General features: G+C 40.5%; 5 protein-coding genes across 7 annotated transcripts; 4 read left to right on the top strand and 1 right to left on the bottom strand.

The window, feature by feature from the left end:
- The first annotated feature begins 34 nt into the window (after nucleotides 1–34).
- On the top strand, nucleotides 35–2,330 carry LOC6586571 (ras-like protein 2). Its single transcript, XM_002012146.4, has 3 exons — nucleotides 35–208; nucleotides 1,359–1,446; nucleotides 1,517–2,330. Exons 1-3 carry the CDS (start codon nucleotides 128–130, stop codon nucleotides 1,924–1,926), a joined length of 579 nt encoding a protein of 192 aa, XP_002012182.1. The 5' UTR covers nucleotides 35–127; the 3' UTR covers nucleotides 1,927–2,330.
- A 1,438-nt stretch (nucleotides 2,331–3,768) lies between these two features.
- Nucleotides 3,769–4,372, top strand: LOC6586570 (adipokinetic hormone). The gene is made up of 2 exons (XM_002012145.4): nucleotides 3,769–3,878; nucleotides 3,945–4,372. The coding sequence occupies exons 1-2, from the start codon at nucleotides 3,810–3,812 to the stop codon at nucleotides 4,116–4,118; spliced, it is 243 nt and encodes an 80-aa protein (XP_002012181.1). The 5' UTR covers nucleotides 3,769–3,809; the 3' UTR covers nucleotides 4,119–4,372.
- Nucleotides 4,373–5,379: 1,007 nt separating this feature from the next.
- On the top strand, nucleotides 5,380–16,352 carry LOC6586569. The gene is made up of 14 exons (XM_044010160.1): nucleotides 5,380–5,473; nucleotides 6,781–6,953; nucleotides 7,019–7,355; nucleotides 7,412–7,705; nucleotides 8,123–8,337; nucleotides 8,592–8,663; nucleotides 8,901–9,083; nucleotides 10,458–10,527; nucleotides 12,072–12,452; nucleotides 14,184–14,353; nucleotides 14,430–14,697; nucleotides 14,758–15,157; nucleotides 15,217–15,292; nucleotides 15,667–16,352. The coding sequence occupies exons 1-14, from the start codon at nucleotides 5,395–5,397 to the stop codon at nucleotides 16,192–16,194; spliced, it is 3,246 nt and encodes a 1,081-aa protein (XP_043866095.1). The 5' UTR covers nucleotides 5,380–5,394; the 3' UTR covers nucleotides 16,195–16,352.
- LOC116804673 (integumentary mucin C.1-like) lies at nucleotides 5,982–6,787 on the top strand. Its single transcript, XM_032733262.2, has one exon. It carries the CDS (start codon nucleotides 6,068–6,070, stop codon nucleotides 6,623–6,625), a length of 558 nt encoding a protein of 185 aa, XP_032589153.2. The 5' UTR covers nucleotides 5,982–6,067; the 3' UTR covers nucleotides 6,626–6,787.
- Nucleotides 16,353–17,697: 1,345 nt separating the features above from the next.
- Nucleotides 17,698–26,702, bottom strand: LOC6586567 (NGFI-A-binding protein homolog). Of its 3 annotated transcripts, none has more exons than XM_032733260.2 (6): nucleotides 26,006–26,702; nucleotides 20,575–20,847; nucleotides 19,578–20,503; nucleotides 18,312–18,403; nucleotides 18,169–18,244; nucleotides 17,698–18,073 (listed from the first exon to the last, which is right to left on the bottom strand). In XM_032733260.2, the coding sequence occupies exons 1-6, from the start codon at nucleotides 26,406–26,408 to the stop codon at nucleotides 17,846–17,848; spliced, it is 1,998 nt and encodes a 665-aa protein (XP_032589151.2). In that variant the 5' UTR covers nucleotides 26,409–26,702; the 3' UTR covers nucleotides 17,698–17,845. The 3 variants fall into 3 exon arrangements, with proteins under 3 accessions (XP_032589151.2, XP_043866111.1, XP_032589152.1); XM_044010176.1 differs by having other exon boundaries at nucleotides 17,881–18,098; nucleotides 18,165–18,244; XM_032733261.2 differs by having other exon boundaries at nucleotides 17,969–18,073; nucleotides 18,165–18,244.
- Nucleotides 26,703–26,805: the final 103 nt, after the last annotated feature.

Below are 26,805 nucleotides of genomic sequence, written 5' to 3'. Positions count from 1 at the left end.
GACCCTGGGCGATATGTTGATTTGTAATGGTATCGGCGATGACGATACATTCGTGTATTTCTAGTTGAATATTTTTCGCGGACGGTATAGTAATAAAATAAAGCTGAAAATTAGACGACGCACAAAAATGCAAATGCAAACGTATAAACTGGTAGTCGTCGGTGGCGGCGGCGTTGGAAAATCAGCCATAACGATACAATTCATACAGGTGAGACGCAGTAGAAAAGATCTGGTGACGTCGTCGTCGTCTATGTTGCTGTATAAGCAAACGCAACAGTGTTGCGCATTGGAGTGAAAACGTGATCTTGACGTTGTTATGACAGTGACTTTTAGCGGTGATATATAGCGTAGCGCACCTCTAAATCCAACAACGCAACAACAGAGGGGCGCGGCGTAACGTAACAAGTGGGCTGGACCCTTGTTTTGGCAAAAGCAACAAGCGACTTACTTTGTTTGGCAATATATACATATGTACATATATGCTTATATACATATGTGTGCGTGTGAGCTACATATTTTTGAGCATAGATCAGCGCATCGAAATCAAGTTGAAATGTATTTTCATAGAAAATTCAATTGAAATGGAAAATCGGCATGTATTAAGGGCGTTGCCCAGTCGAGCGGCCTAAATGGATACTGCGACTGTGTCTGTGAGGAGTGTACGGAGTTGAGGTCAATCTAACGGGGCGTTCGCCATGGTCACGACCACGGTCTCATTCTTAATTCGTCCGTCGCACCATTCACAAAATGTGGCAATGCGACTAGCAATATTTATTTTTAGTTATTTGCGTCATCCCCATATGCCCATGCCACAGCCATTCACATACATATATACGAATAGTATATATGTATATGTACCATATGCACACACATACGAACACACATGCATAAACATTTGTTTTTATGTATGCCAAGATTTTCATCAACTGAAGTAGCGCATTAAACTGTGTGTAAACAAATCAAAAAGTGCTTCAAAAGGTTTTATTTACTGCACAGTGGTTCAATTATCATTAAATTCTAAATGTGTATAAATAAAAATGAACATACAAATGACCGAAATTAATATTGGAAAAAATGTTAAATTAAAAACGAAATTGAAATATTATTGTATATACACAAATATAGTCAAAATATGCATTGACGACATCCAGGTTGATCTAGCACTTTTAGGGTATCTTCTAGTCGGCAGTACCATCAACTTTCATTTATAATTATTAACTAATTCACAAAAGAAATAATTTAACTTATATAATAATATTTATATATTGTATATTTATAATATAATTTATATTTCAGATTCACAAATATAATCAAAATTATTTTCAATGTATTAATATATTTATTCTGTACTATTTCAGAGCTATTTCGTCACAGACTATGATCCAACAATCGAGGACTCCTATACGAAGCAATGTGTCATTGATGATGTGCCCGCCAAATTGGATAGTGAGTGGAAATATATATATTAGTAAGATATACATAAATATATCGGTCATTAATTGAAATCTTTTAACAGTTCTGGATACAGCTGGCCAGGAGGAATTTAGTGCAATGCGTGAACAGTATATGCGTTCCGGCGAGGGTTTCCTGCTTGTGTTCTCGCTGAATGATCATTCCAGCTTCGATGAAATACCTAAATTTCAGCGACAAATCTTGCGTGTCAAGGATCGTGATGAGTTTCCCATGCTGATGGTGGGCAACAAATGCGATTTGGAGCATCAACGTCATGTCTCGCTGGAAGAGGCACAAAATACCAGCAGAAATCTAATGATACCCTATATTGAATGTAGTGCCAAGCTGCGAGTGAATGTGGATCAGGCGTTCCATGAGCTGGTGCGCATTGTGCGCAAATTTCAAATAGCAGAGCGACCCTACATTGAGGAGGGCTTCAAGAAGAAGGGCAAGAAGAAGTGCTGCCTTATGTAAGGTGGGCAGCTAAAACGAATCTCCACAAATCAAGAGGGGAAGAGATACGATGTAACGAGTATAACACCAAAATTTTTATAATTAATAAATAATAAATAAAAAATGCGCGTCGACTGAGCTAAATAGAGAAATACCGATGACCCAGTAAACCGAAGTAATCCCAGCTACAGCAGAAACCCAACGAATTGCATTTTGTTAACTGCCTGAACATAAAATGAATTGTCTAAAAGCTCATGCCACGCCCACTCGCCAGTTAAACTAACTAACTAAAACAAAAACAAAAATATAAAACGAAAGCAAAGCTAAGCAAAGCAAACTCAATAAGTCCACAGCACATTTACATATAAATACTTACATAAATACTTGAATACCTACATACATAAATATATATTTATATATATACATATATATATAAACATTTATAAAACATATACAAACCCACACACACACTCACATGAATATATATATGTATATATATATTTTTGTAATATTATTTGTTGATCAAATGTGCAACAATTAAGGACAAAAAGTGTTTTATGATTAGAAAGTTTTATGAGAAATTTTTGTAATTGACGCCAAGTTTTTGAATGTTTGTGTTAATATGTTCGATTAAGCCAAACATTAATGTGTTATTGTAATTTGTATTGTTATTTACTAATAATATATATCTATATATATATACATAATATATATGATTCGATTTTTGTTGTTACGCGTAATCAAAGATTGTGTTGTGTTTAATAACAAATTGAGTGCCTCGTTCTCGTTGCATTTAGTCAGAGCATTGATAACAAAAAATACGAAAAAAAAAAAACAAACAAAATAAATACAATTTATATAATTAACAAAACACACGCAAACACAACAAAAATAATAATGAGGAATAAACAATTTTGATTGTTTCTTGTCATAATTTTAGCATTATATAAATAATTGTAAAATGAAAGGAATTTGATAAAAACGCACAATACAATAATATTTGGTAAACCTCTATAAAATTCTATTCTACTTTTTTTTATACAAAGTGTGTAACGTTTTTTATATTACATATATAGATATATAGTATATAGTATATATACTATATAAATATTCTTTGTTTTACTACTACACTGCTTAATTTAACGATTCTTAATACTATATATACCTATTTATATATATTTCATACAATGTATATATATATATATATGCGCAATTCTAATAAATACATACAAATCACAAATGCTTCCAAAATGTTCCAATTTTATTAATTTAGAAACTAGAAATCGTTGAGCAACGTCTAGCCATAGGGTCTAACATAGAGTCTGATTTTTAGGGTTGCTGTAGTTTCTAGTAGTTGATTTGCATTTTCATCGAAACTTTATTAAGTTAAAATTTTCTTTCTGATTCGAAATTATTAAATTGGGCTTTATATTTTTATAGAGTTTCAGAGTTGGATAATGTTGTTACCAATGTAAAAGAGTATATTGGTTGGTGCAATACTCTCCCTTCTTCTCGTTCGTCCAAACGTCAGTTAGTCCATCTAAGCTTCTCCTTCAAAAAGTACTAATATTTTCGGGTAATGCTATGTCCAGCTAGACTTGAAATTTGGAATATATTTTGAGTATAGTAACTGCATAAATGTGATACGTTATATATATGTATGTATATGTGTATACCTATCATATATTCACATTTGACTTTAATACTAAACTTGTACTTTGATCTATTTGTATATGAATGACGTCAGAGCTGCGGCGTCGCATCTGTTGTGTGATGCCAGCGCATCCTTAGAAGTGTCCTCAGTTAATTGAACCGTCTGTGGCAAGTTGGTCCATCAGAGAGCTATAAAAGCAGCTCTCAAGTGGTTTATAGCTCATAGTGGTTTACAGCTCCTAGTAATCAAGATGAACTGCAAGACTGAAGTCCTCATTGTCGCTGTGCTCTTCTTCCTGCTGGCCTGTGTGGAATGTCAGGTGAGTCTCAGTAGAATTTAATCCTGGAAGTATTTTAGTGTAGCATATATATTTTCTCTCCCTCAGTTGACATTCTCGCCGGATTGGGGCAAACGTTCGGTGGGTGGTGCTGGCGGTACCGGTGGCTTCTTTGAGCCACAGCAGGGCAATTGCAAAACCTCCAACGAAATGCTGCTCGAAATCTTTCGATTCGTTCAATCGCAGGCGCAACTCTTTCTCGACTGCAAGCACCGGGAATAAATCGACGAGGATCGCGACTGGACAACACTGAGAAATCCAAATTATATACTCCAATACTCCACACTATATATATAGTTCATATTCGATGTATGCATGTTGTATGTACGAGTACACGAGGTAGTCGTAGTCGGCATTTAGATTTAGAGCATATTTTCCGTTTCGTCTCTCTCAATGTAAACCGAAATACTATTTTAGCCTAACTGTGCCTAACTAAAAAGCCAAAAACTCAATAAATAAGCGCATCCGAAAATACATATATAGATGTTGTATAAATCATTTATGAATGTACATGCATAATATGTATGTCTGTTCGTATGTCTGTCTCCCTGTCTTTCTTAGATTCTGCCCCTCCGTTTGTCTCTCTGAGAACTACAGATCATTTAAGTTCTTTATATGTATGCAGTAGTGCTCATTTCGTAAACGAAGTTAGAGAGCTTGCAGCTGCAGAGAGTCTTCCCATTGGTCACTCAAAGTTCGGGCGTCAGGCTCAACATTTGAGCGCTACCTAGGCTGTGAGTGAAAGTCGCCCTATATAAAGGGCAGCAGCTGCAGCATTTCTTCAGTCGCCCAGGCCCGCTGGGGGTCAGTCGTGTAGGGCAGTGAAGTGAAGTGACGTAACTTATAGGAGATACTTAAAGAAAATTCTTCGAATTACTTTGAAGAAAACTTAGAGGAAATACTTTGAAGAAATACCTAGAGGAAATACCTAGAGGAAATACTTAGAAGAAAAGATTAGAAGACTTTGAAGAATGAAACACTTAGCCAAAAAACATCGAATAAAGACTTGGAAGAAATACTTAGAGGAAATTCTTAGAAGAGATGCTTCGAATAAAGACTTGGAGGAAATACTTAAAGGAAACACTTAGAGTAAAAAATGGAACGCTTGGTAAGGGCTAACGTCCCATTAATCAGCAGTCATTCAGTCAATATTTCATATAAATCCAGCTATGTTTAGCTGATATGCTCGCCGTATATGACTATATATAGTTAGATAGACCTTGATGTGGGGAGTTCAACAGGTGCTTTACCTTTTTCAAGTTCAACTGAACTGTCATCACACATATTTTTTGTAATGCTGTCAAATGTTAATCAAATGATGAGATTTAATTTGAAAATTGCGACAATTAAACCATCATAAATCGAAATAATTGTACAGCTTTTTTATTTATTTTGATTTTCATTTCTATTTTAAGTTCGGAGTCGTCGTAGCGCCCACAGCTCAGTGCATTATTGAAGTTTGTTTAAAGGGGAACGCGTCGCGTCGGAGTCAAGAGCAATGGGAAAACTATATAAACTATATAGCTGGAGCCCGGAATTTTGGATATGCCTTGTCTATCTGTTCGATTTGGTGAACTGTAAGTTGATCCCTTTTATATTTGGGGCTTTAAGCTTTGGCATTTGCGATTCTGATTGCGATCGTGACAAATGCATAAACAAATCTGTGACTTCAATTTAGTAGCGCCTCGAATATATTCTGTTTGGAGATTTGTGTCATGCAAACAACAGTTAACACGATCGCTGATAGCGCTCGAGTTAATCGGATGTCAAGCGTCAGTGGCCCAGTTATTTTAATTTTTGCTGCCGAAAAGCTAACAAAGCATGGCAAAAGCGGAAAATGTGTGGGACAGGGGGCAACGGGCAGTAACATCAGCTGCATGCAGGAACATATTCACATACAAAAATCTCACTATTGCTGCGGGCCCAAAGCCTTGGCGGCCACTGAACCGCCCCTGTGTGCTGCGCTTCCGTTCTGTAAAAAGTCAAGCGAAAAGTCCACAAAACGTTCGAATTAAATTAAATTTGATATAATTTGTTGCAATGCAATTTAAATGGATTCAGTTGTTGGCCTGAAAAATTGAGTTTTTGGCCAGCTCTGGAGCAGTTGGCGCCTAACACTTGGGGCAGCTGCACGCATCGGATCGCATCAAATCGCATAGCATACTTGGATCATGCTGCTGGACGAGTTCTGTGTGAAGGTCTATTTCTGGCCATTTCTCTCGTATTTGGCCAGCATCAAGGGCTGGTGTCCGGCGTACCCCACAGGTTATTTTACGGTCTATCCGTTGCCCGTGCCGCCAGCTCAAGTGCCATTAATGCCCACATCCACGTCCAATGCAGTGTATCCAACGTTTCAACCGACGCCGCCTTTGCAGCCAATCACCACGACCACAACGACTACCAGCACCAGCACCAGCACCACCACCTCCACCACAGCGAGCAGCACCACCACAACCGCAGCGGGCGTGACCACAACAACCGCAGCTGAAACTACATTGCCCGCACCGACGTGTCCTTCGTCGCCTTTCGTTTGCCTTCCCGGCGGATTGCCTCCGCTGCCCAATTGCCCCTGCATCGATCCGCGACAGCAGCAGCAGCAACAGCAACAGCAGCAACAGCAACAGCAGCAGCAGCAGGTTTCCACTATGCCCATGGGTTCGGATATCATGGTCTTTATGCCGCTCAATCCGAGTCGACATCGTCGACGTCGTCGCATCCGATTCCACTAGTTACACAATCGAGATCCCATAGCCCCCTCCCCTCACCTAGCTGTAGTTGTTTGCGCAATAAAAAAAAACAAATTGAATATCCTAATCGATCGTTGCACTTGCACCCAACCCAAATCCAAAACTGTACCATGAGCTCCATCTGTAACTTATTCTAGCCCAGCCCCAGCTTCCAGAGAGCTGCAATGATGCACGCGCTCGCCCCGGCAGCTGCGTCCCTCTAACGAGCTGCTCGCATCTCGTCCAGGAGTATCAGACGGGCACAGCGGGTCAGGAATTTCACACGTTTCTCGGACAGTCCATTTGTGGCTTTGATGGCGCCAGCTTCTTGGTAAATCCTCCTCCCCAGTCTCCTCCTCCTTGACGTTTGCTAAAGAGTTGAGGCTGCCTTTGCAGGTTTGTTGTGCCACGATGCGTGAGCCTTCGGCCAACCGTCATCCCAAGCAGATTGCGCCAGCTGTCGGTTTTTCGTTCTCCTCGTTGAGCGGACCCACCACGCCTCCTCCTCCGCCCATCACCGTCTTTCAGCCCACGCCGCCCATAAATCAACCTGGAATTGTGCTGCGTCCCACTCCAGTGCCTGTTCACCCAGCTCCTGCTCCTGGTCCTGTACCTGTCTTCCCCTCGCAGCCAGGTGGTGCCAGCAGCTCCAGCAGCTCCAGCAGTTCCAGCGGCTGTGGCATAGGTGGCGCCACCACAAATCGTGTCGTCGGCGGCTTGCCCGTTCGCAAAGGTGAGCATCAATCTCATGAGCTCATACACTCATACATAAACTTCCTCTTCCACCAGGTGCCTATCCTTGGATGGCTGCTTTGGGCTACTTTAAGGATGGCAATCGCAATAGCTTGGAATTTCTTTGCGCCGGCAGCTTGATCAGTCCGCAGTTTGTTGTGACCTCGGCACATTGCATCAACTCCATGTTGGCGCTGGTTCGCCTGGGCGCTCGCGATCTCTCCAATCCCAATGAGGCGGGTGTGATGGACTATCGCATTCGACGCACTGTTGTGCATCCGCAATTCGATTTGTCTGCCATTGCCAATGATATTGCCTTGATTGAGCTGAATGGCGAGGCGCCATCTACTGGTGAGTAGCGACGAAATGGAATGGTAATGGTATTTCAATCTTATACTCTCTTTGAAATAATTCCCTTATAATATATTTGCATAGGTTTTGTAAACTCTAATATTTAATTTACATAGTCTATTTATCACTTATACTCCAATTTTCATAGTTTAGCCAACTTCTATACTCTGTTTTTATAATTTTACAAAACGTTTCGCTTTTATTTCATTTCAATGTGTTCAATTTCAATCGGAAAGGCGTGGCGCCATCTAGCGTTGAGTAGTTGCGCTTGTCTTGCTCAAGCCGCTTATCATCTATTGGAATGCTCTGTCTGCTCTACAGATTAGAGTGTATAAGACTTTCTACTCCTACTACTACTATATAAAGTCATGTATATCCATTGCATTCCTATTAATTATATTCTTTGCTTTTCCCCAGCTGACATTCGACCCATTTGCCTGCCAGAGTCGAGCCGGTTTCTGCTTGAGGATCAGTTCGTGGGCATGAATCCATTTGTGGCCGGCTATGGGGCCACGCAACATCAGGGCACCACCTCCAATGTGCTGCGGGATGCCCAGGTGCCGATCGTCTCACGGCAGAGCTGTCAGCAGAGCTACAAATCTGTCTTTCAATTTGTTCAATTCAGCGACAAGGTAAACCTCATTGAAAGCGCATGCAAGCCAAAGCCGAAGCTTTGAATACCCTTGCGAAGGAGTGAGAGGTAGATTGGAGATATCTTCTACAGTAATCCAATCTGCATATGCAATACTATAATAATCTATACTATACTAAAATTGGTCTTATTTTATACTAATTTCACCTCGTCTGATCTTCGCTTCCCTATTCATCTCAACTTGCTTGCTCAACCCAGTTCACGATTCCAATCTGTTTTCTCAATCTCTTGCAGCTAATTTGCGCTGGCAGCTCCACATTCGATGCCTGTCAGGGGGATTCCGGTGGACCATTAATGCTGCCGCAGGTCAGTTACACTATCAGTCAGGCTGACTCATCAATGAACCAGTTTTTTAAATTCCATTTTTATTTTGGTCTTGATTGAGCCACCAAATCAGCCACAAATCCCCCAAGGTGATTGAGTTTGTTGCCATCTCGCCGAGGGGGGGCGTGGGGAACTCACACGGCAAAAGCCAAACAATCATTTCTTTTCATATATTTCTTAACTTTATGATCATGCCATCATATTTATTTATCATCTTAGCTGGATGGCAGCATCTATCGCTACTATCTGCTGGGCATTGTTTCCTTTGGCTACGAGTGCGCCAAACCTGGTTTTCCCGGCGTCTACACCAGAACCAGCAGCTACATGAGTTGGATACAGCAGACACTGGCTGGAGCTTCAAGAGGAAGGAGGCGACGATTTGTTGACACTACGCCTAATATTTGATTACCAACACTTTTAGTAAATTAAATATATAATACAATATTTATGAAAATAAATATCAATCATCAGATAAAGTGATATGAGAGCCATATACAGCTGCTTTATTATAAGTCTCTAAGTCTTCCCCTTAGGGCGATCCAACATTCTAATAGTCGGATCTTGTATTCACTGCAAAGGTCTTACTACTTTTATTTCATGAGTTCATGAGCTGGAAGTCAGCATTACAGTATATTTACAACATTTTCGACTACAAATGCTTATCTGAATCTAATCTATAGCCAGGTAAATCTGACCTAAATAAACAGACTGATATTTGATGACGGAATAGTGGAATAGCTAGTGACTGGCGTAGTGGTCTTAGAGATAAGAGAGATAAGCCTTGAAGACTCTGCCTGCTGGCAAGCGTTCAAATGTTCTCTTATCCTTAGTGATGGCTGTTGGTGCAATGGTCAAACATATGTCATATATCATTATCATATATCATCATCATCATATATATAACATGCAGCACATGACCTAAATAGAGAACATCTGCAAATAATTATATGTGTATATATATGGTCATTCATAATTTTCCCAATGGCTATGCCTATACTATATATAGAAAATCTGTACTCTGTAATCAGTTCCAAAAAAAAAAAAACACTCAAAAAAGTCCCTAGTATAAATAAAACAGATTGATTTTTCATATTTTCCTTTCTGTATTAAAACTATACTTAAAATTGTGAGCATGCAAGCATTACAAACGGGGCATTTCCAGAATAAAATACGCATTCTGTAGAGGATGAGCTTGATTTGTGAGTTTATAAATATAACCACATGTCGCGTGTCATGCTCCATCTCTGCCTCCGTAGAACTCTTGGCCACTTATCGAGTCGAGTTTTCTTCTTCATGTCACATAAACTATGTGCAAGCCGGAACTGGCCAGCAGGAGGTACATATCTTAATTACCTGAATTTCCCACCTTCTCTTCTCATTCAACTTCAGCTCCGACTTACTCATCGACATTGAGCCTATATATAATATGATGTTCTATGATATGCGTTCACATTCTATGCATAACAATTGGCTCTCAGCTGCTCGGCATTCCGAGCAGATTCCAGTCCAATGCACGCAAATACACTGTGAGAAACAGACGCGTTCAAGTTCTGTATAACAAATTTTTATTAGTTTCTTTGGTTTCTCCTTCTGTGTTGTTTTGACTCAATTTTATTGCTTAAATATTCTTTGAAATATTGGAGGCTGAATATGAATCATATTTGTTGACGGAAGGAATATTATAAAATTGTCTACATATTTTAAACATCTTTACTATTGAATTTAGATGAAACAATATACTTAATTATATAATGTCCTCTTTATCTCATCGCTTAGCTGATGAAAATTTCTCTCAGTGCAGTGACTATGTCATCGATTAGATGCAATGCAAGTCGCAAACTAAATCGTAATCTCTCTCTTAATCTGTGATTTACACAACGAATGCATACAAACAAACCTCAGCTCTTATCATCGTCAATCGTCAATCGTCAATGGGCAATCGTCGATAGTTGATCGTCGACCGTGGATCGTATGAGATGGAATCTAGTTGGCAGAGCTGCGTCTGCTGATTAACTAATCGATTTTTACTTAATTTATTCCACATGAGCTGACAGTTAACAATTAGTCTGTCAGCTAACAGCTTCATTAGGCGGCTCAGGCTAAATCCGTTTAAATAATTTAACCAATTGTCATTACTGCAGTGCTACAACACTAATCAAGCTCTGGTCAAGCACCGATCAAGCATTTAATGTGCTAAATAAACCTCGCTTTGACTCACTTTCGATTCCTAAAACTCGACAATGACAAACGACAGACGCCAAATAGACGCCTCGTTGAAAGTATTCTCTTATTTCTCTCTCTCTCGCTCTCCTTCTCTCCCTCTCTCTCTCACTGTCAGTTCACACGTCCATCACATATTTTTAGCATACATATGTCTATAAATCATATGTATTATTGTATACCCTAACAGATATACTCATCTATAGATACCAACTGACATCTAACTAAAATTAGGTATTTATCTTATTTACCCGTTCTATATAGTTTATAGCAACTCCATAACTTCAAAACTTGGCGATTGCTGCTTTTCATATGTGAAAGATAAATAGAAAATTTGTCATTCTGGCACGCCTCTTTTATACATTTATTTTAACTAACTTGGTTATACGACGATGTTAACTTGACCTCTCTACTAGCTTTATACAGACAAACGAATATACAGATATACTCTTACTTTGTGTACTTAATAGTTTAATTACATAGCTATTTTCACATGGCTTCAAAACTATTGCTAACTATTCGCATATCATATTTGGATCCGCATTATTTGTGTTGTCATTATTGAAGCCCTTTTATGGGAATATTTTTATTCTAGAAACACGTTTAATGTTAGAGTCTATGATTCTTACATCAATCTTAACTTAATATTTACTAAACTCGATATTAGTCGATAACAAAGTTAAGTTGAGTTAAATATCGATTTTGGATATAATACATAGTATACTCAGCCCATTTGCATCCCTAAATTACTTTGATTACCCTGACTCCGTAATAGCTGTTAGCCATCCGTTGTTATATGTATATTCGACACTATATAGGGAAAATATCTTTTGTTTACATTGAGAGTAAGCGCTGTTTGGCATTAGATTTAGTGCAAATTTTATATATATGTATATATACAGGCAATTAGAACATATCCGATATAATTGCAGGGGGAATATGATATTATAGTTAGATTCAATGCAGTTCAGTTCGGTAAATTTATGCGATCTATAATTTGCATTCTAGCCAAGGGATTTGTCATCTAGCTTACTATATTGGGAAAAATTGCATAAAATTACAGTTGAATTTGTGACTTTTTGCAGGCTGTAGCTGAGATTTTTAATTGATATACTAAATAGTTGATGAGATTAGCGCTCTCGATGCTCTGCCATTGAGAACAGAACTGAGAGCTCGCTGGCTGCATATATAAAAACCCAGCTCGGCTGTCGAACGCCGAATCGTTGTCGCTGATCGGGCACGCAAACACGTTGTCCAAACCCAAATTCGAGTCGGGGGAAAAAAAAACAGTGCTAGTAATAATATCTCTAAAGAAGCTTGACAGCCGGTCAGTAAGACGCGCTCAGTCTGATAACGTTCGTCGAGTCGTGCACGTCGCGAGTGCGCAACGCGAAATTGGATATCTCTATATAAATATATATTTATATATATATTTATCATATCTAATTATCAATCTATTTAACTGCGATAAAATGAAGCTAGTACTGTGTATTGTGTTAATGCTTGGCTGCCTGGTCACGCCCACGCCCGCCCAGTTCAATCGACGACAAGGTACAAGCGCGCAAACATACATATTCTTACACATCTAGCCTTAGAGAAACTTCTAATACTAACTAAGCAAAAACAAAGTAAACAAGTGGGGATTACGAGACGAAACCCGTTCCATTAACTGCGACACATCTATAACATACTCAATTTATATACATATGTATATCTGCATATTCACATTTAAATATTGACTATAATTAATTATAGTTTTTAGTGGGGTTTTTTTTGACAAAGTTCGTTGTCTAAGTCTTTTGTCTTGGGTGCTCAATTTGTGTGCGCAAATTTTGCTTTCGATTGAAACTGGTTCGATATTAACTTGGCTCTGTCTATTTTATGTAAAAAATCTATATTTTTAACAATACATTTTACGCTTCATTTAGCACAATTTAGAGTCGCACGCAAATTTACTTTGTCAAGTTTGTCGCTTAAGTCTTTTCAAGTCTGTGCCCAAAAATACAATGTTTATTTGAATTGAAGCTCTTTTAATTTGACTTAGCATTTTTGTGAATATATGTATGATATAAATTTGTTTATGAAGATATTAATTTTACAATCGAACATGTATGATTTGTCAAGTTCGTTGCCTAAGTCTTTTGTTTTCGCTGTTATATTTTGGAGCAATATAAATTGTTTTTAATTGAAACTTGTTCGAAATTGGCTCTACATGTATATACATGTATATACATGTATGTATATGTATATATATTAAAATATATATTAAACAGTTGTGTTTTTTTTGGTATACGCTTCAGGCGCAGTCCGTAAAACCAGTCAGTGTCACTGTCATTGCAAGCTAGCGCCAAGGTCAGCTGAGCGCCGCTGTATGCCAGTCACCGTTTCCTTACAGCTTTTATTATTATTTATTTTGAAATTTTTGGCAATTATGCAGATGTGCTTAGGCATTGCGATCACGTTTTACCGGATGGTTCATTTCAGCAAAGAGAGAGTTCAAAGAGTTTTAAGTATTTCAAACACATCTCTGGGATGTGGATTAAAATTGAATAGGTGATTCCATTAGTATGTCACGAGCCCCTATATATGTACATATCTATATATATATATATATTTGTTTATATATAGATAATTGATCAATATCATCAATCATTGCTTGATCACTCAAATAGTAAAACTTATTCATATCATATGGCTATAGCTGTTTCTATGTAATGCTAATCTCAGCTATAATTTAATTTTAATTTTGTAACCGGCTTCGTTCTTTATAGTTCTTAACTGTCATAACTCAAAAATAAAACTTTTTTCAAACAAGTTTTTCTATATTCGATTGCTTGAAGTATTTTGATGATAAATCTCGTATAAATGCGTAATATATAGATATACTATAGGTCTGTGAAATCTCAATTATTTGTAGTATAGAATATTTTATTATACGAAAAACTGCAAATGAGCCTTATTAAATTCAAATGTCGATTGAAGCATAAGAATTATAAAATAGAATTCGACAATGTGGAATGATAAACCATAAAAACCTCAAGGAATACATAAAATGGGATTGGATTTGATTTTTCGAATATCATTATCAAGACAAAGATTCATCATCTTAAGTGTAGTTTTTGCATTTACTAATTTAATTTAATTTCAATTCTATTCTAAAACTTACCATTTAAGTTCTTTAATCTCATTCTATCATCTTGTTTTACTTTCACTTATGTAACGTTCAGCTATGTAAGCTTACTAATCCGTGTCTAAACTCTCGCTTTTTGGTTACATTTTTAGTTCGCCAGAATTGCATCACGCCCGAGAACTATTATGGTAGCTGTGTGGCGCTTAGTTATTGCCCCCAGGTGGTGAATATCTTCCAGCAGACCGATAGACGTACCGCCCAGAATTACATTTTGCAACTGCAGCGCAGCTGCGGCACACGCAGCGTCAACCGCGACCCATTGGTAGAGTTGATATTTCCTCCGTTTTTCCCCTACTCCATATGCTTAAGCGACTATCCGCAATTTGCTCTCTATGTAGGTGTGCTGCACTCGACCGATTACTAATCCGGTCACAGATCGGCCGAATCCTTTCATTACCACAGAGGGTAGCTTTGTTACGCCATCGGTGAGCCCGTGGACGACGAGCAATCCATTCCTGTTCCCCAATACCCCGCCAACGCGGCGCACGACGACGACGACAACAACAACAACAACTACAACCGCTGCCCCAGTTACATCTAACTCACTTATAATGCCTCGTGGGCCATCCTGTCGGTTTCCACCTGGCACGGTGGGTGAGTGTGTCGGTAAGTACAAAGTGTGGCTCTATCAAAATGTTCATCTGTATACCGTTAACTTCTTTTCAGACATCAAAAGCTGTGACCCCGTCTTCAACGAACTTCGGGCTAGACAAACTGATCCCGACTATGCCAAGCAATTGCAAGCCTCGAATCTGGTGTGCGGCCGCGTTGGCTCCCACGTCTGTTGCCCCACTGGCCAGGCGGTGACCGAGATAACAACCGTCATTCCAGTCAATCTCAACGAGGTGCCACGTCGTCTTCCCACCGTGGCGGAGGGCTGCGGCGCAACACCCAAGGCGGCAGCCTTCAAGAAGGTTGTCGGCGGAGAGCCGGCCAAGCAGGGCTCTTGGCCTTGGATCGCTCTACTTGGCTACGACGTCATCGCTGGCTCACCTTTCAAGTGTGGCGGCACTTTGATTACGGCCAGACATGTGGTCACAGCTGCCCATTGCATTCTGGAGGAACTGTGAGTAGATCTCGAATTATTTGAAACTATTTCTGAAATTGCAAATCCTTTTTGTTCAGGACATTTGTGCGTCTGGGCGAACATGATTTGACCACGGATACCGAAGCACGTCATGTGGACATAAGGATTGCTAAGGTATGTATTGATAGGCGGCTAACTGATGGAGCAGTGAGATATAGGGCCAGCCATAAAGAACTGGGGCGATTGATGGACTAAATGATTACTTTGAGTATTGAAGAAATGGAAGAAATGCAGACCTAGATTATTTCTCAATTAGATATGGATTATGTCGATTGATAAGGAAAACTTTGAGACAGAGTGATTAATTGGTGGACTGATCGAATGATTGACCATGTGGAACGATTTCCAGCACATGCTGTCGATATATTTGTTCACCTTTCGAATCCTTTGTCTACGAGTTATATAGTGAAATGAAACTTAGATATATATTAATAATATACATATATAGTCTTTTCTAAAATTTTCCCTTTACCCATCTCTATTGGCAGAAAGTGAGCTATCCGCAGTATGTTAAGCGCATTGGACGTGGAGATATCGCAATGCTCTTCTTGGAGCGAAACGTGCAGTTTACGGACACGATAGTGCCCATCTGTATGCCCAGCAGTCCAGCTCTGCGCTCCAAGTCGTATGTGTCAACCAATCCCTTTGTCGTTGGCTGGGGCAAGACTCAGGAGGGTGGCCAATCCTCTGAGGTGCTCATGCAGCTGATGATACCCGTGCTGGAAAATGAGGAGTGCCGCAGGAGGTATGCGAGCGTGAACCGTTATCTGGCACCGGAACAATTTGACGAGGCGGTGCTCTGTGCGGGCGTCTTGGCTGGCGGCAAGGATACATGCCAAGGTGATTCCGGTGGACCACTGATGACGTCCGAGGTGGTCGACGGACAGATGCGCTTCTATCTGATTGGCGTGGTGTCCTATGGCGTGGGCTGTGCCCGGCCCGAGATACCCGGCGTCTATTCGAGCACACAGTACTTCATGGATTGGATAATCGAGCAGTTGAAGAATACGCCCTAAGAGAGATTTTAGCTAACTCAATTACTTTTATAATAATAATACTAATAATAATAATAATACAAATTATAATAATGAGAACAACTAATGATGGCAGAAGCGCTCCAAGCGAAACTCTCTTCTGTTGACATTGGGCTTTGTTCTCATGACCGAATCCTGAACGTGCCTCAGAGCCAAAGACTTATGCAAATAGCCTCATCAATCATGCGTCTAATGAACGTCTTGGTCAGGCAGGGGCCGTGATCTAAGTCCTTTTCATCTACATATTCTGTGGTGGTTGGTACATGTGTTAAAAGAGTTGCGCAGGGTTTACCGACCTACATCGAGCTAGACCTGAACTGCATTCTAATTGTGAGCCGGCTGGATTTGAATACATTTGAAAGTCTACGCAGATCTTCAGAACATTTGGCGCCATCTCAAAGATGCCAACAATGGAAAACCCCAAAATCCAAAATCCAAAACCACCTTTTGGCACGCTTCAAGTAACCCTCACAGCGCGCAGTGCTCTCTAATCAGATCAGATGCCAGCACCAAGACGAAGGCTGTTCCCCCGCGCATCTGTGGCCACATGTCCGTGTGTAAAGGAGTTATCCTTTTGTCTATTTCATTGTCTTGTGACTCAAATCGCAGCTGCTCTGCTCCTTTCTGCTTTCCCATTTCCACTTTCCACTTTCTTTACTTCACGCTCTGTTGAGCCAACAGAACTCGCGTTGCATTCGCAATTAAGCCAGCATCACAACATGCATTGATCTTCGCTCTTAACCAAGATCATTTATCAATAAATTTGCATATGAAAATTTGCATGCGCAAGCCGATTTGCGAATACCCCGTAGCACAAGGGTGTTAATTTCATCATCATTAGCTCTGATATCTTTATTGACAGCTCGTTGCGAAAAGCAGGGAGGGGCAGGGCTGGGATTAGGGCACTGAGGGTTTGTCTTTGCCAAAACACAAAACACAAGAAACAGAACAAAAAAGACATCAACAGTCAAGAGGTGTACAAAAGGATAAAACCCACAATTCGCAAATATAAACACAATTTGCCAGGCCACAATTCCCATTGATTTCGGCGCTCGGGGGTAATTCTCACACGATCCATTTCAGCTGAGCTGATCAATTGCCCAAATCTGTGAGCTAACGATCGTCTGATAGCCCTTTCAACGAAGTCTCTTTGAAATGTGGGCGCATCAAATCCGATTTTGATATGATCTTTAAGTAACTTGTATAAAAGGGTATATTAAACCCTGAATAAGGGATATATTGGCATATATGCTTTAAGGTACACAAGGGAATTGGTCTTTGAATTAAATACTTTTCGATATCAATATCAATTTATGTTTTTTATGCCATTCTCGCTATAAGACCGAAAATTAGTCAATCGAAAGCCTTTAAAAATCCTTTGCAAAGGAAAGTAACAGGGCTAAAATTTAGTGAAGCTCAATACCGGGTGTCTCTCAGTCGGATATGCGCGACTTAAGCACTCTCGTTTATGTTTATTACAGAATAGTTTAGATCACAGGATATACAAGCTAGTTATTGACTTAATTATAAGGACTTAGGTCTAACAAGTTTAATTTAATTAAATTGCACAGAAATTTATCCTAATTTACTATTAAACATATGTATATGCATATCTATGTATAGCTGCTCATTCCTAAATCTCGGGTGAGGCCACATTCCGCTTGAGCACCTCGTTCAGTGTGGGGCTGAGTGCCAGGGCGGGATTCGCCACGGCAATGATATTGTCACCCGCCGCTGAGATGACCTGCACCCCGGCAGCTGTTAGATCCACAGTTTCGCCCAGGCTGAGACTCTCGTTCGGCTTTGGGCAGCACGCGTCCAGCGATGAGACGGGCGATCTTTCACTTTCCAGACCATTGCCCTATGGGAAATTTGATGGAGCATTACTTAAGATACATTTTTTAGCCAGCCAGCTGATGGGACGGGACGTTTGGACGCTCCACAACACATACTCACTGGCAGGGGCGGCGAGCTGGAGTTGCTGAAGGAGAAGCGCGAATCGTTGTCCTCAAAGTCCGCCGATTTGCCCAATCTGAGATATATGACATACATATTAGATATATAGTATATAGTGTATCTGATACATTGTATATACTTACGAGAATTTGGCTATTTCCGTTAAATCGAACGGCGGCTTGGCAAACTTTTGATACATCGCAAATAGATTGTAGCGCGAATCCTCCACAGCTTCCTTTGAGTTGGTATATTATGGTATTTTTTTGGTATTCAAAAAGATTGTTGATTAAAAATTTCGGGAATATATTTTGAAAGCTATGCTCGGCAGAGCAGCGCATTAAGCAAGGCAAGGAATACACGGGTTGTTCGTTTGGGTTTTCAAAAAGCAATCGAAATTTATTTATTGGCTCAACGAAAGGTACACCAAATATTGCAGAAGTCAATATATCAATATATGTATATATATAACGGAGAAGACTACGCACTATATAAACGGAACTAGAACTAAGTGGGCTAGGATTGAGTAAAGAATGTGCTGGCATTGAGATAAGATTTGGCTAGGTTAGGTTGAACTAGATAATATTGGGTTTGGGTATTAGAGATAAAGAGTTGTTTAGAAAAACAAAAGATAAGTAAATTATGATTGGGATTGATTAGGGTTATGTTAGTTTGGGATAGACGTGATAGTATAAGGGAACGTTTGATGTTTAAATTGGATAAGTTAGTTGAGCTTGGTATGAGGTTCAGGAATAAAGACAATATAGTATTAGAGCTTAGTTTTAGTTGGATAACAAAAAAATAATAAATATTTAACTACAAAGAACAACAACAACAAATATATTAAGAAACAAATATATTAACACTACATACTCTATTTATATCTAATATTTAGTAATACATTCACACGTAGAACAGTCAAAGATTATTTAATTTTGATTATATTTTAATGAAATTTTATAGCAGAAAAAAATAATAGATGAAAGAATAACAAGAAAGAATTAAAAAGAGAGAGGAAGAGAGAAATAAGAAAGAAATAAGTATGGATAGGAACACCTAGAAGGACAGACAGGTCTCAGTAGTTAGTTAGGTTAGTAGTTAGTCATTTTTCAGACCTACGTAAAATACTTAAACGTATGAGACTAGGCTTTCATTAAATCTAAACAAACAAACAAATACCAAAGACTACGAGCTATAAGCAAGTTCTATATACAATTATATGGAGAGTATAATATCGCAACTAGATATTCTAAAAAGAACCTCTAGGCAGACGTTAGTAAATTGAATGATCTTTCGATCGCACCACAAGCTGCAAAGCAAAATGTTGGGTTAACTTTGTTTGGAAGCTGAAGCGCACTGCACCAGATAATCTAGACCACAGATTAAGGCTCAATGGATTCCGTCTTCCTTACCCGATTCAGTTCGCTGGGCAGCTGAGCCGCCTCTGTGGAGGACAGGCGCTGCCGCTTGACGCTGGGCAGCACAGCACCGCCAGCTGAGGCTGATGCAGATGCCGATGCCGAGGCAGCAGTCATGGCATCGCTGGACTCGCAGTCCAGATCAATGTTCGTACGCTGCATTGCCTGGTTGGGCAGCTGGGTGAGCAGACCGCCATAGCGGGCTATGCTGGCCGAATGGCCAAAGCCCGCATCCTTGACGATCTGGCGAGCCAGTGGGAAGAGCTCGTCGCGCCGCGTGAGCAGCCAAATGGTCTGGGGATTACGACAGAGCTGCGCCGCCGCCTCATTCACGCAGACCTCGTGCAGTGTCAGCGGCTTCTCTGGGCGTCGCTTGCAATCGAATCTACCATAGATAGCCGAATACTTACGTATCTCATCCATGCGCCTCGGATCGTGCTCCGCCATGGCAATCACCTGCTCCAGCTCGCGAGTGGTGCGCTTCTTGGAGGTCTGGGCGCGCGGCTCCCGCTGCGGCAGCTGTCGCGCTATCTTGTCGGCGCACATCGTGATGCGCTGCACCTGCAGCTCGGTGAGCACAGGCGTCAGCTGCGGCGAGCTGGACGACACCTGATGCGCCGTGCTGGCCCCAGCCACACAGCTGCCCGCATTGCTGACCACCAGAGGCGTCGCCGTCGGACTCTGCAGCACGGGCAGAGCGGGGCACATGACGGGCGCACTAATCTGCGCCAGCATCTGGGCATTGGCAACTGAAGATGGAGCCACTGAAGCAGCCGCAGCCGCAGCAGCAGCAGCAGCAGCCGCAGAGGGAATTGGAGCTGTGGGCTGAAAGGATGCGTATTTATGGCGTGGCAGTGCGGGCGTTGAGTCTGAGTTGAATATTAAAGCGGGCGCGGGCTTGGTAGGTGTCTCACATAAACCTAAGATAGGGAAACATTAGTTAGCTTTTACTATCTATCTTTCTCTCTCTCTCTCTCTCTTTCGCTCTTACCTAGCTGCGGCAGCATGGCTCCTTGAAACAAGCTCGGATTGTTGGCCCATTCGTGCAGCGCCTTCTGCAGACGCCGCACATGCAAGGGCTTCGATGCCATGCCCACTAATGCCATTATCTCCAGGAACTCCTCCTCGCCCGCATCGTACAGCTGCTGCACGTCATCGCCCCCCATCTCCAGCAATGTGTCGTAGTAGGCCAACAGACTGGCGCGCTGCAGCACTCGATACAGCTGCACCTCCGCCTCGTTGCTAGGTCGAGATGTGGTGATTACTAAGGGATAAGGAAGGAAAGAAAGAAAGAGAGAGAGAGAGAGAGAGATAGAAAGGTTATTAAGTAAACTTTGGATATGCTAGTATAGTATATATTTATATTTAAGGTCTGGTATATATCATATATCATCATATATAGATATATCATACGCACAAAAAAAGATTTCTAAATTGAAAGAAATAGATCTAACCAAACAGGCAACATACCATATAAACATAAATTTTTTCTATGCACTACACTTCTTATGACTAAATTTCAAAGATAAAAAACTTCCGCGTGCTCTTCAGAATCTTCTTCTTATGCTACAGCTTCAGACCGGGTATCAAAATGATATTTATAGAGCTGCCTCGCCGCTAAGTTCTCACAACGTTGAGAGACCATAAGAAAAAAATTTAATTAAATTCGCCTTTTTTTATACTAAAAAAAACTCGACGGACGTCTGGACCGTAAACCCTTTTGCAAAGCACGAAAAAAAAGCGAGAAAGAAAAAAACGAAACCCAATCAAAAAAAAAAAAAACGAAAAGTAAAAAAAAATGAACGGACGAAGTTGGGAACGAGCTCATCTGCATAAGCAAATGTGAGCGAGCGTATGTGTGTGTGTGTGCGTGTGTATGTGTGCAACCCTTTCGCTTTCGTCCTTTAAAGAGCCAAGGATACTCGGGCTCGGCACAAAACTCGTTAGAAATGCGTCACGCATGCGCTTAGCCAAGGCGAAAGCCAAAAGGGAACCAAAGCAACATTTTAATCCTTTTTATTTCTCTCATTTTTTTAGCTCAAAATTTTAATGTTTCTCTCCCTCTCTCTTGCTCTCCCTCTCTCTCTGTCTGTGTAAATTATGATAGTTATTTTTGCCTAGATCTGCAGCAGCTTCTGCTCATCATCGTCATCATCATCATCATCATCAAAACCTTCTCGTCAAGCCACAATTTATGGCTCGCGTTGCGCTCAAAAGGCCGCCAATGAGGCGAAGCGCTGATGATTATGTCAAATCGTAAATAATTATGTGAGAATATTTTAGTCCGGCCTTTTGGGTAGCAGACGGCTCTCCAGCCAGACCCAGTCTCAATGCTTTCCAGTTTCCCAGTGCTCTCTAGCAGCTTTAATTAATAGAAAAACGAGCTGAGCCAACTAAATTATAACAAAACAGGGCAAAATCACAAAAAGATAAAAAGAGAAAAGAAAAGGAAAAACAAAGCACATCGATCGTTGGTTGGGCACATCAATGCCTGGTTTTTGTATACCCTGTACTTAAGAGATTCATATACGGGTATGCAGACATAGGCTTTGTTCATTCAGAAGAGATTAATAATAATAATAATTACGGATTTTTATATTTTTTTAGTTCACTTCAATAATTAGTAGAGAACAAGTAATTGTTCTATATCTAAAATTTCCTACTATGTATCTACCAATCAAAATCAAATTACAGGGTATGTCTTAGTCTATTAGCCCTAATGCGCCATAACTCACTTGTTTTTTGAGCGCATGCGCAGACGCTGGCGCTGCTACAAGCGCAACAAACTACACGAGTAAAAGCAGGAGGTTGGAGCAGGAGGTTGGAGCAGGAGGCGCATGGGATGGAGTTGAAGGTGGCGGTGGCTGTACAGCAAGCATGTAGCGTGGTGTAGTTGGTGTTGTCACTTGATGCGTTGCCAATCATTAACCCATGATTGCATGCCTGTCACAATTTATGACACGTTGACAAACTATTGAAGGCAACAATTTTTAAAGGAATCCCAAGCAGAAACCCATAAACTCCATAAAACTTGAATGCGCAACGAAGGAGATTGCAAAGTTGGCTCAGATATCAAATTAAACTGCAATGGTTATTATTTTTGATGGATATATAACTCTACATATAGTTGGCTATAAAAGTCGAAATTATTTTAAGGCAATTGGTTTGAGAAATTTAATGAATGAAATAATTCGTCAGATCTCAGAAGTTGTTAGAACCTCTACAAGACTCTGTCGGAAGATTTTGTAACTTATTAAAACTGGGAAGATATCAGAAAATATTGTCTCTTTATTGCTATTGCTGCGCTCTTCTTATTCTTATATATTAAAAAATAACAGAAGATTTTATCATACTATCATTTCGATCGTATTTATCGAATATCCAAAAGTACTCCTCTAAATTCTTAGTTATTGCCAGCATATATTAATATGGGAAGTTAAAATGAAGTGTACTTGCACATGGATATGAGAAGATCAGAAGACTCTAGCCGATACAGATCCATATAAATTCTATCAAGATCATATGCAACTAATATTAAATAGCCTCATTAAAGGAGTATATATCTGATCCCTTTGGGGTTAAGTGGGACTGTCCAAGCGACACTTCTTCTATGCCTCTTGCCTGTGTCTGCCCAGTGAGGAGTATTTAACGCAGACGCAGAATCTTTTTGCGTAAAACAGAAGCGGGACTCTGTGGATGGAAGACATCAGAGATGTGGATAGCAGCGACTGGGCGGCTGAGGGACGACTGTGGCACTGAGAAGCCGAGCGGGGCGAGTGGGGCGAGGAATTTGCAGCAATAAATAAATGAGACGTGATTTCAATACACAAATAATGCGAGGGGAGCGCGCAGCTGGAGCAGTGGCAGGACCAGGCAGCAGGAGAAGAGCTGGAACTGGAACTGGAACTGGAAGTGGAACTGTCTGGCCATGTGGCCGCGCTTGGGGTTGGGCCTGGGTTGGGGGCCTGCGATTCACTGTCTTCTGGGCAGCAGCGCTTGGCGCGCTGATTGTCACTCGCTTGCTGCAGCTTGTTGATTTTTTTTATTTTTTATTATTTATTTAATTTGCGGGTCGCTTTTTGCTACCGCCTGCTATATACCCTGTACTCATTGGCAAATGTTTAATGGCGGGTATATTGTGAACGGAGAGAGAGAGAGAGAGACAGCAGAGTCGAGGAGTCAAGAGAAAGCTTAGTTTCGAGTATGTTCAGCTTATAAATATGAATATAAGTTTCATTTTACGTACAAGTATAAGTTCTAGTATAAGTGTCAAGTATAAGTGCTAGTATAAGTGCCGTTAAAAGTCTGTGTATAAGTACAAGTGCAAGTATCAGTATAACTACAACTGAACATGAGTATAAGTACCAGTATAAGTAGCAATATAAGTACTTGTATAAGGGAAAGTATAAGAACAAGCTGAAGTATAATTTCCAGTATAAAAATGTCAATGTATTATTACTGTTACAAGTGCAAAATATAAGTGCATATAGGATTAGACACGTGTGTATAAGAGTGTCTAATCAATTTCGTAATTACAGGGTATTAGCTCGTATTCACGGTCAGCTGCCAGCGCTTTTATATGTTGCGCGTTGTTGGGCCAAGACTTTTAATGTTGGCTGCTGCTTATGTTGACGTTGTTGTTGTTACTGCTGCTGCTGCTGCTGTTGTTGTCATTTGCTAAATATGTTGTTTTTATGCGTTGGCAAATGGCAAAGATGGACAAAAAATGAACTGCAGTTGCTTTTTAGTTGGCACTTGAAAGCAATAATGACATTCGACGCCACATACCAAGCCGCACAGCCTGGCCGGCAGACCAGGTGAGTCTGTGTGTACACGTGTGTGTGTGTGTGTATGTGTGTGTGAGGGCCGTCAATCGTTGGCGTTCGCTTCGATTATGGTCAACAGGCAAAAGACAGAAAGAAAAAAAAAACGCGCATTGATTCGCAGACGCCGTTCGAACTGCTGAACCGAAAACTATTTCTCATATACAACGATAAAAATTGGATGGATGGCAGACTTTATATGTTTTTTTTTTGCTCAAAATTCTTGGATCGTTCAAAATACCATCGATGGCCATAACTTTGGAGCGTTCGTACGTGCCAATGGCCGCTGATGAAGCTGCCAGCTGAAGCAAAAAAAAAAAAAAAAAAAAAAGAAAAGCTTGGCAAGAGCAAACGAATTGTGACTCGGAGGCAAGGCCAATGCCTCGTTAGCTACCCTCAGCCAGGGGCTGGGGTAGGTTTTTTTCTTGATGCTACCCCTAAGACGCACCTATCGTGTGGGTAAGCCAAGAGCTACCTGAGTTCTGGCGCACATTTCATTGGATGTCCTCCATTTGTATAGCTAGACAATAGATCCTGCTGCTGCCGCTGCTGCTGATCCTGCTGCTGCCCCTATCTAAGGTCCTGCTCAGGGTGGGTTTCTTACGCTCGCAGCACCAAGGAAATGCAAACCGGATTCTAAATTGCAAAGCTAAAGCAACGGCAACTTTTTCTATTGTTTCACATTTCCGTTACACACAACAAAACCAAAAACAAATCTCACACAGAACCGGCGAAGCTTCGAAAAGCGCGGGAAATTGAAGAAAACAAAAGAAAAAGCAAAGACTGAACTGGCTGAAGAATTTGATATGCAGCGCGAATTTGTATAAAAAGAAATTAAAAAAAAAAAAAGAAAAATGAAGTTTAATATAAATTTGAGTGGATTTTAAAAAGCTTACAAACTCCAGTTAAGACTGAAAGATAGAATGGATGGAAAATAAAATTTTTACGCTCTATGCCCATCAATTGATCAGATTTTTTCAAGATTTCTAGTAATGCCACAAAATACCCATATAATTTGTAGACTTATGAAATAATTATCTCAAGACTATATAACGAAAATATAAAACACATTTAGGGAATTTTCTATATGTATCTGTATTCCTTTTTGAGCGCTGCTTTGAAAAAAACGGTCGCACTTAGTGAGATCGCCAAGCTCTTTGTCTCATTCGAGTCCTCAGTGTCATATCTACCCTTAAGGTTAATGTTAATATAAGAAAAGAAATTATGTATTTTCTTAACATTATTTTTATAGCTATATATAGACCATATAGACCCGCATTGATTTGTTATCATATTTTCTATATAGATTTCACTATAATTCTTTTATATGATGCTCAAGAAATTGCATGTAGATCTTAAAGATCGTCATTGTATTTTAATTTCTACTTCTGAATACTACTCAGATATCTTTCTATACATTTTAAAAAGTTTCAAGCTAATATGTGAAATTATGGATATTTATATGAATCCAAATAAACTTGTTTTTATGCACTTTTCACTCTCACTACACAATTCCTGCGGATCTCCCATTTTATCACTTTAAAATATCACTTCTTACAATCTATTTCATTACTTATTTCATACCTATTTCATACTTACATGTGCCGTTTGCGTTCCGTCCAAAGATCTTGCCCTGCGGACTGAGGATCGGGCTGGACGAGGCCGAGGGTGCGCCGGATAGTGAGCGCTGTCCCTCGGAGAGGCCGCTGGCCAAGGACAGATTGTTGACATCGTCCTGCTTGAGCAGCTCGATGCTGTTGCTGTTGCTGGCGGCGGTGGTGGTGGTGGTGAGCAGTGATTGGGGCAGCGACTGGAGCAGAGTGTTGCTGGCCGAGCAGCCGGAGCTTCCGCTTCCTGTGACCAAGCTGTGTGCCTTGCCGGCTGGCGAGGGAGCTGTGCTCGTAGCCGAAACTGTTGTGGAAGCTGCCACTGCGATTGCTGTGGCTGCGGCTGCGACTACTGCTGCTGTTGCTGTTGTTGTTGTGGGAGAATTCGTCTCCATTGTTGTTGTCGTTGTTGTGTGTTAAGCGAGGACGAGAAGGACAACCAAACAAGGACAAAGAGGCACAAGCACAAAGAACCAAGACTAAATGCATGCAAATTACACACACAAAAAACTCAAAAACGAACTCAAAATCAAATAAGGATGCACTACAAGAAAGCTAAAATCAACTACACTACACTCCAGGATTGAGCAACGTTTCGTAAAGATCGTTGTTTAATTATTTGTTTTGTGTTTTGTTTTTTCGATTTCGATCTCGATCTCTGCCATCCGCTCAGCTCGAGGCCAGACGAACTTCTGTTCTCGCAGCGACAACGACGCGCAGCTCGTGGAACCCTTTTTGCTGCATCTTCGAGATTCTTTCGAGCAGAGAGAGCGAGAGTGAGAGAGAGAGAGA

The sequence above is a fragment of the Drosophila mojavensis genome, unplaced genomic scaffold, assembly GCF_018153725.1.
Source record: "Drosophila mojavensis isolate 15081-1352.22 unplaced genomic scaffold, ASM1815372v1 contig_74, whole genome shotgun sequence".
NCBI classification, from domain to species: Eukaryota; Metazoa; Arthropoda; class Insecta; order Diptera; family Drosophilidae; genus Drosophila; species Drosophila mojavensis.
The sequence above is the reverse complement of the archived record's forward strand: the minus strand, read 5'-3'. Positions and strand labels throughout refer to the sequence as shown.

Coding starts and splice junctions, on each gene's coding strand:
- LOC6586570 (XM_002012145.4), top strand. CDS start 3,810: ATGAACTGCAAGACTGAAGTCCTCATTGTCGCTGTGCTCTTCTTCCTG. Junction 3,879..3,944: donor TGGCCTGTGTGGAATGTCAG/GTGAGTCTCAGT, acceptor TCTCTCCCTCAG/TTGACATTCTCGCCGGATTG.
- LOC116804673 (XM_032733262.2), top strand. CDS start 6,068: ATGCTGCTGGACGAGTTCTGTGTGAAGGTCTATTTCTGGCCATTTCTC.
- LOC6586571 (XM_002012146.4), top strand. CDS start 128: ATGCAAATGCAAACGTATAAACTGGTAGTCGTCGGTGGCGGCGGCGTT. Junction 209..1,358: donor TAACGATACAATTCATACAG/GTGAGACGCAGT, acceptor GTACTATTTCAG/AGCTATTTCGTCACAGACTA. Junction 1,447..1,516: donor TGTGCCCGCCAAATTGGATA/GTGAGTGGAAAT, acceptor ATCTTTTAACAG/TTCTGGATACAGCTGGCCAG.
- LOC6586567 (XM_032733260.2), bottom strand. CDS start 26,408: ATGGAGACGAATTCTCCCACAACAACAACAGCAACAGCAGCAGTAGTC. Junction 20,848..26,005: donor ACGGAACGCAAACGGCACAT/GTAAGTATGAAA, acceptor CTTATCCCTTAG/TAATCACCACATCTCGACCT. Junction 18,074..18,168: donor CCAGCTCGCCGCCCCTGCCA/GTGAGTATGTGT, acceptor AATTTCCCATAG/GGCAATGGTCTGGAAAGTGA.
- LOC6586569 (XM_044010160.1), top strand. CDS start 5,395: ATGGGAAAACTATATAAACTATATAGCTGGAGCCCGGAATTTTGGATA. Junction 9,084..10,457: donor TTGACACTACGCCTAATATT/TGATTACCAACA, acceptor CTCATCGCTTAG/CTGATGAAAATTTCTCTCAG. Junction 14,698..14,757: donor CACGGTGGGTGAGTGTGTCG/GTAAGTACAAAG, acceptor ACTTCTTTTCAG/ACATCAAAAGCTGTGACCCC.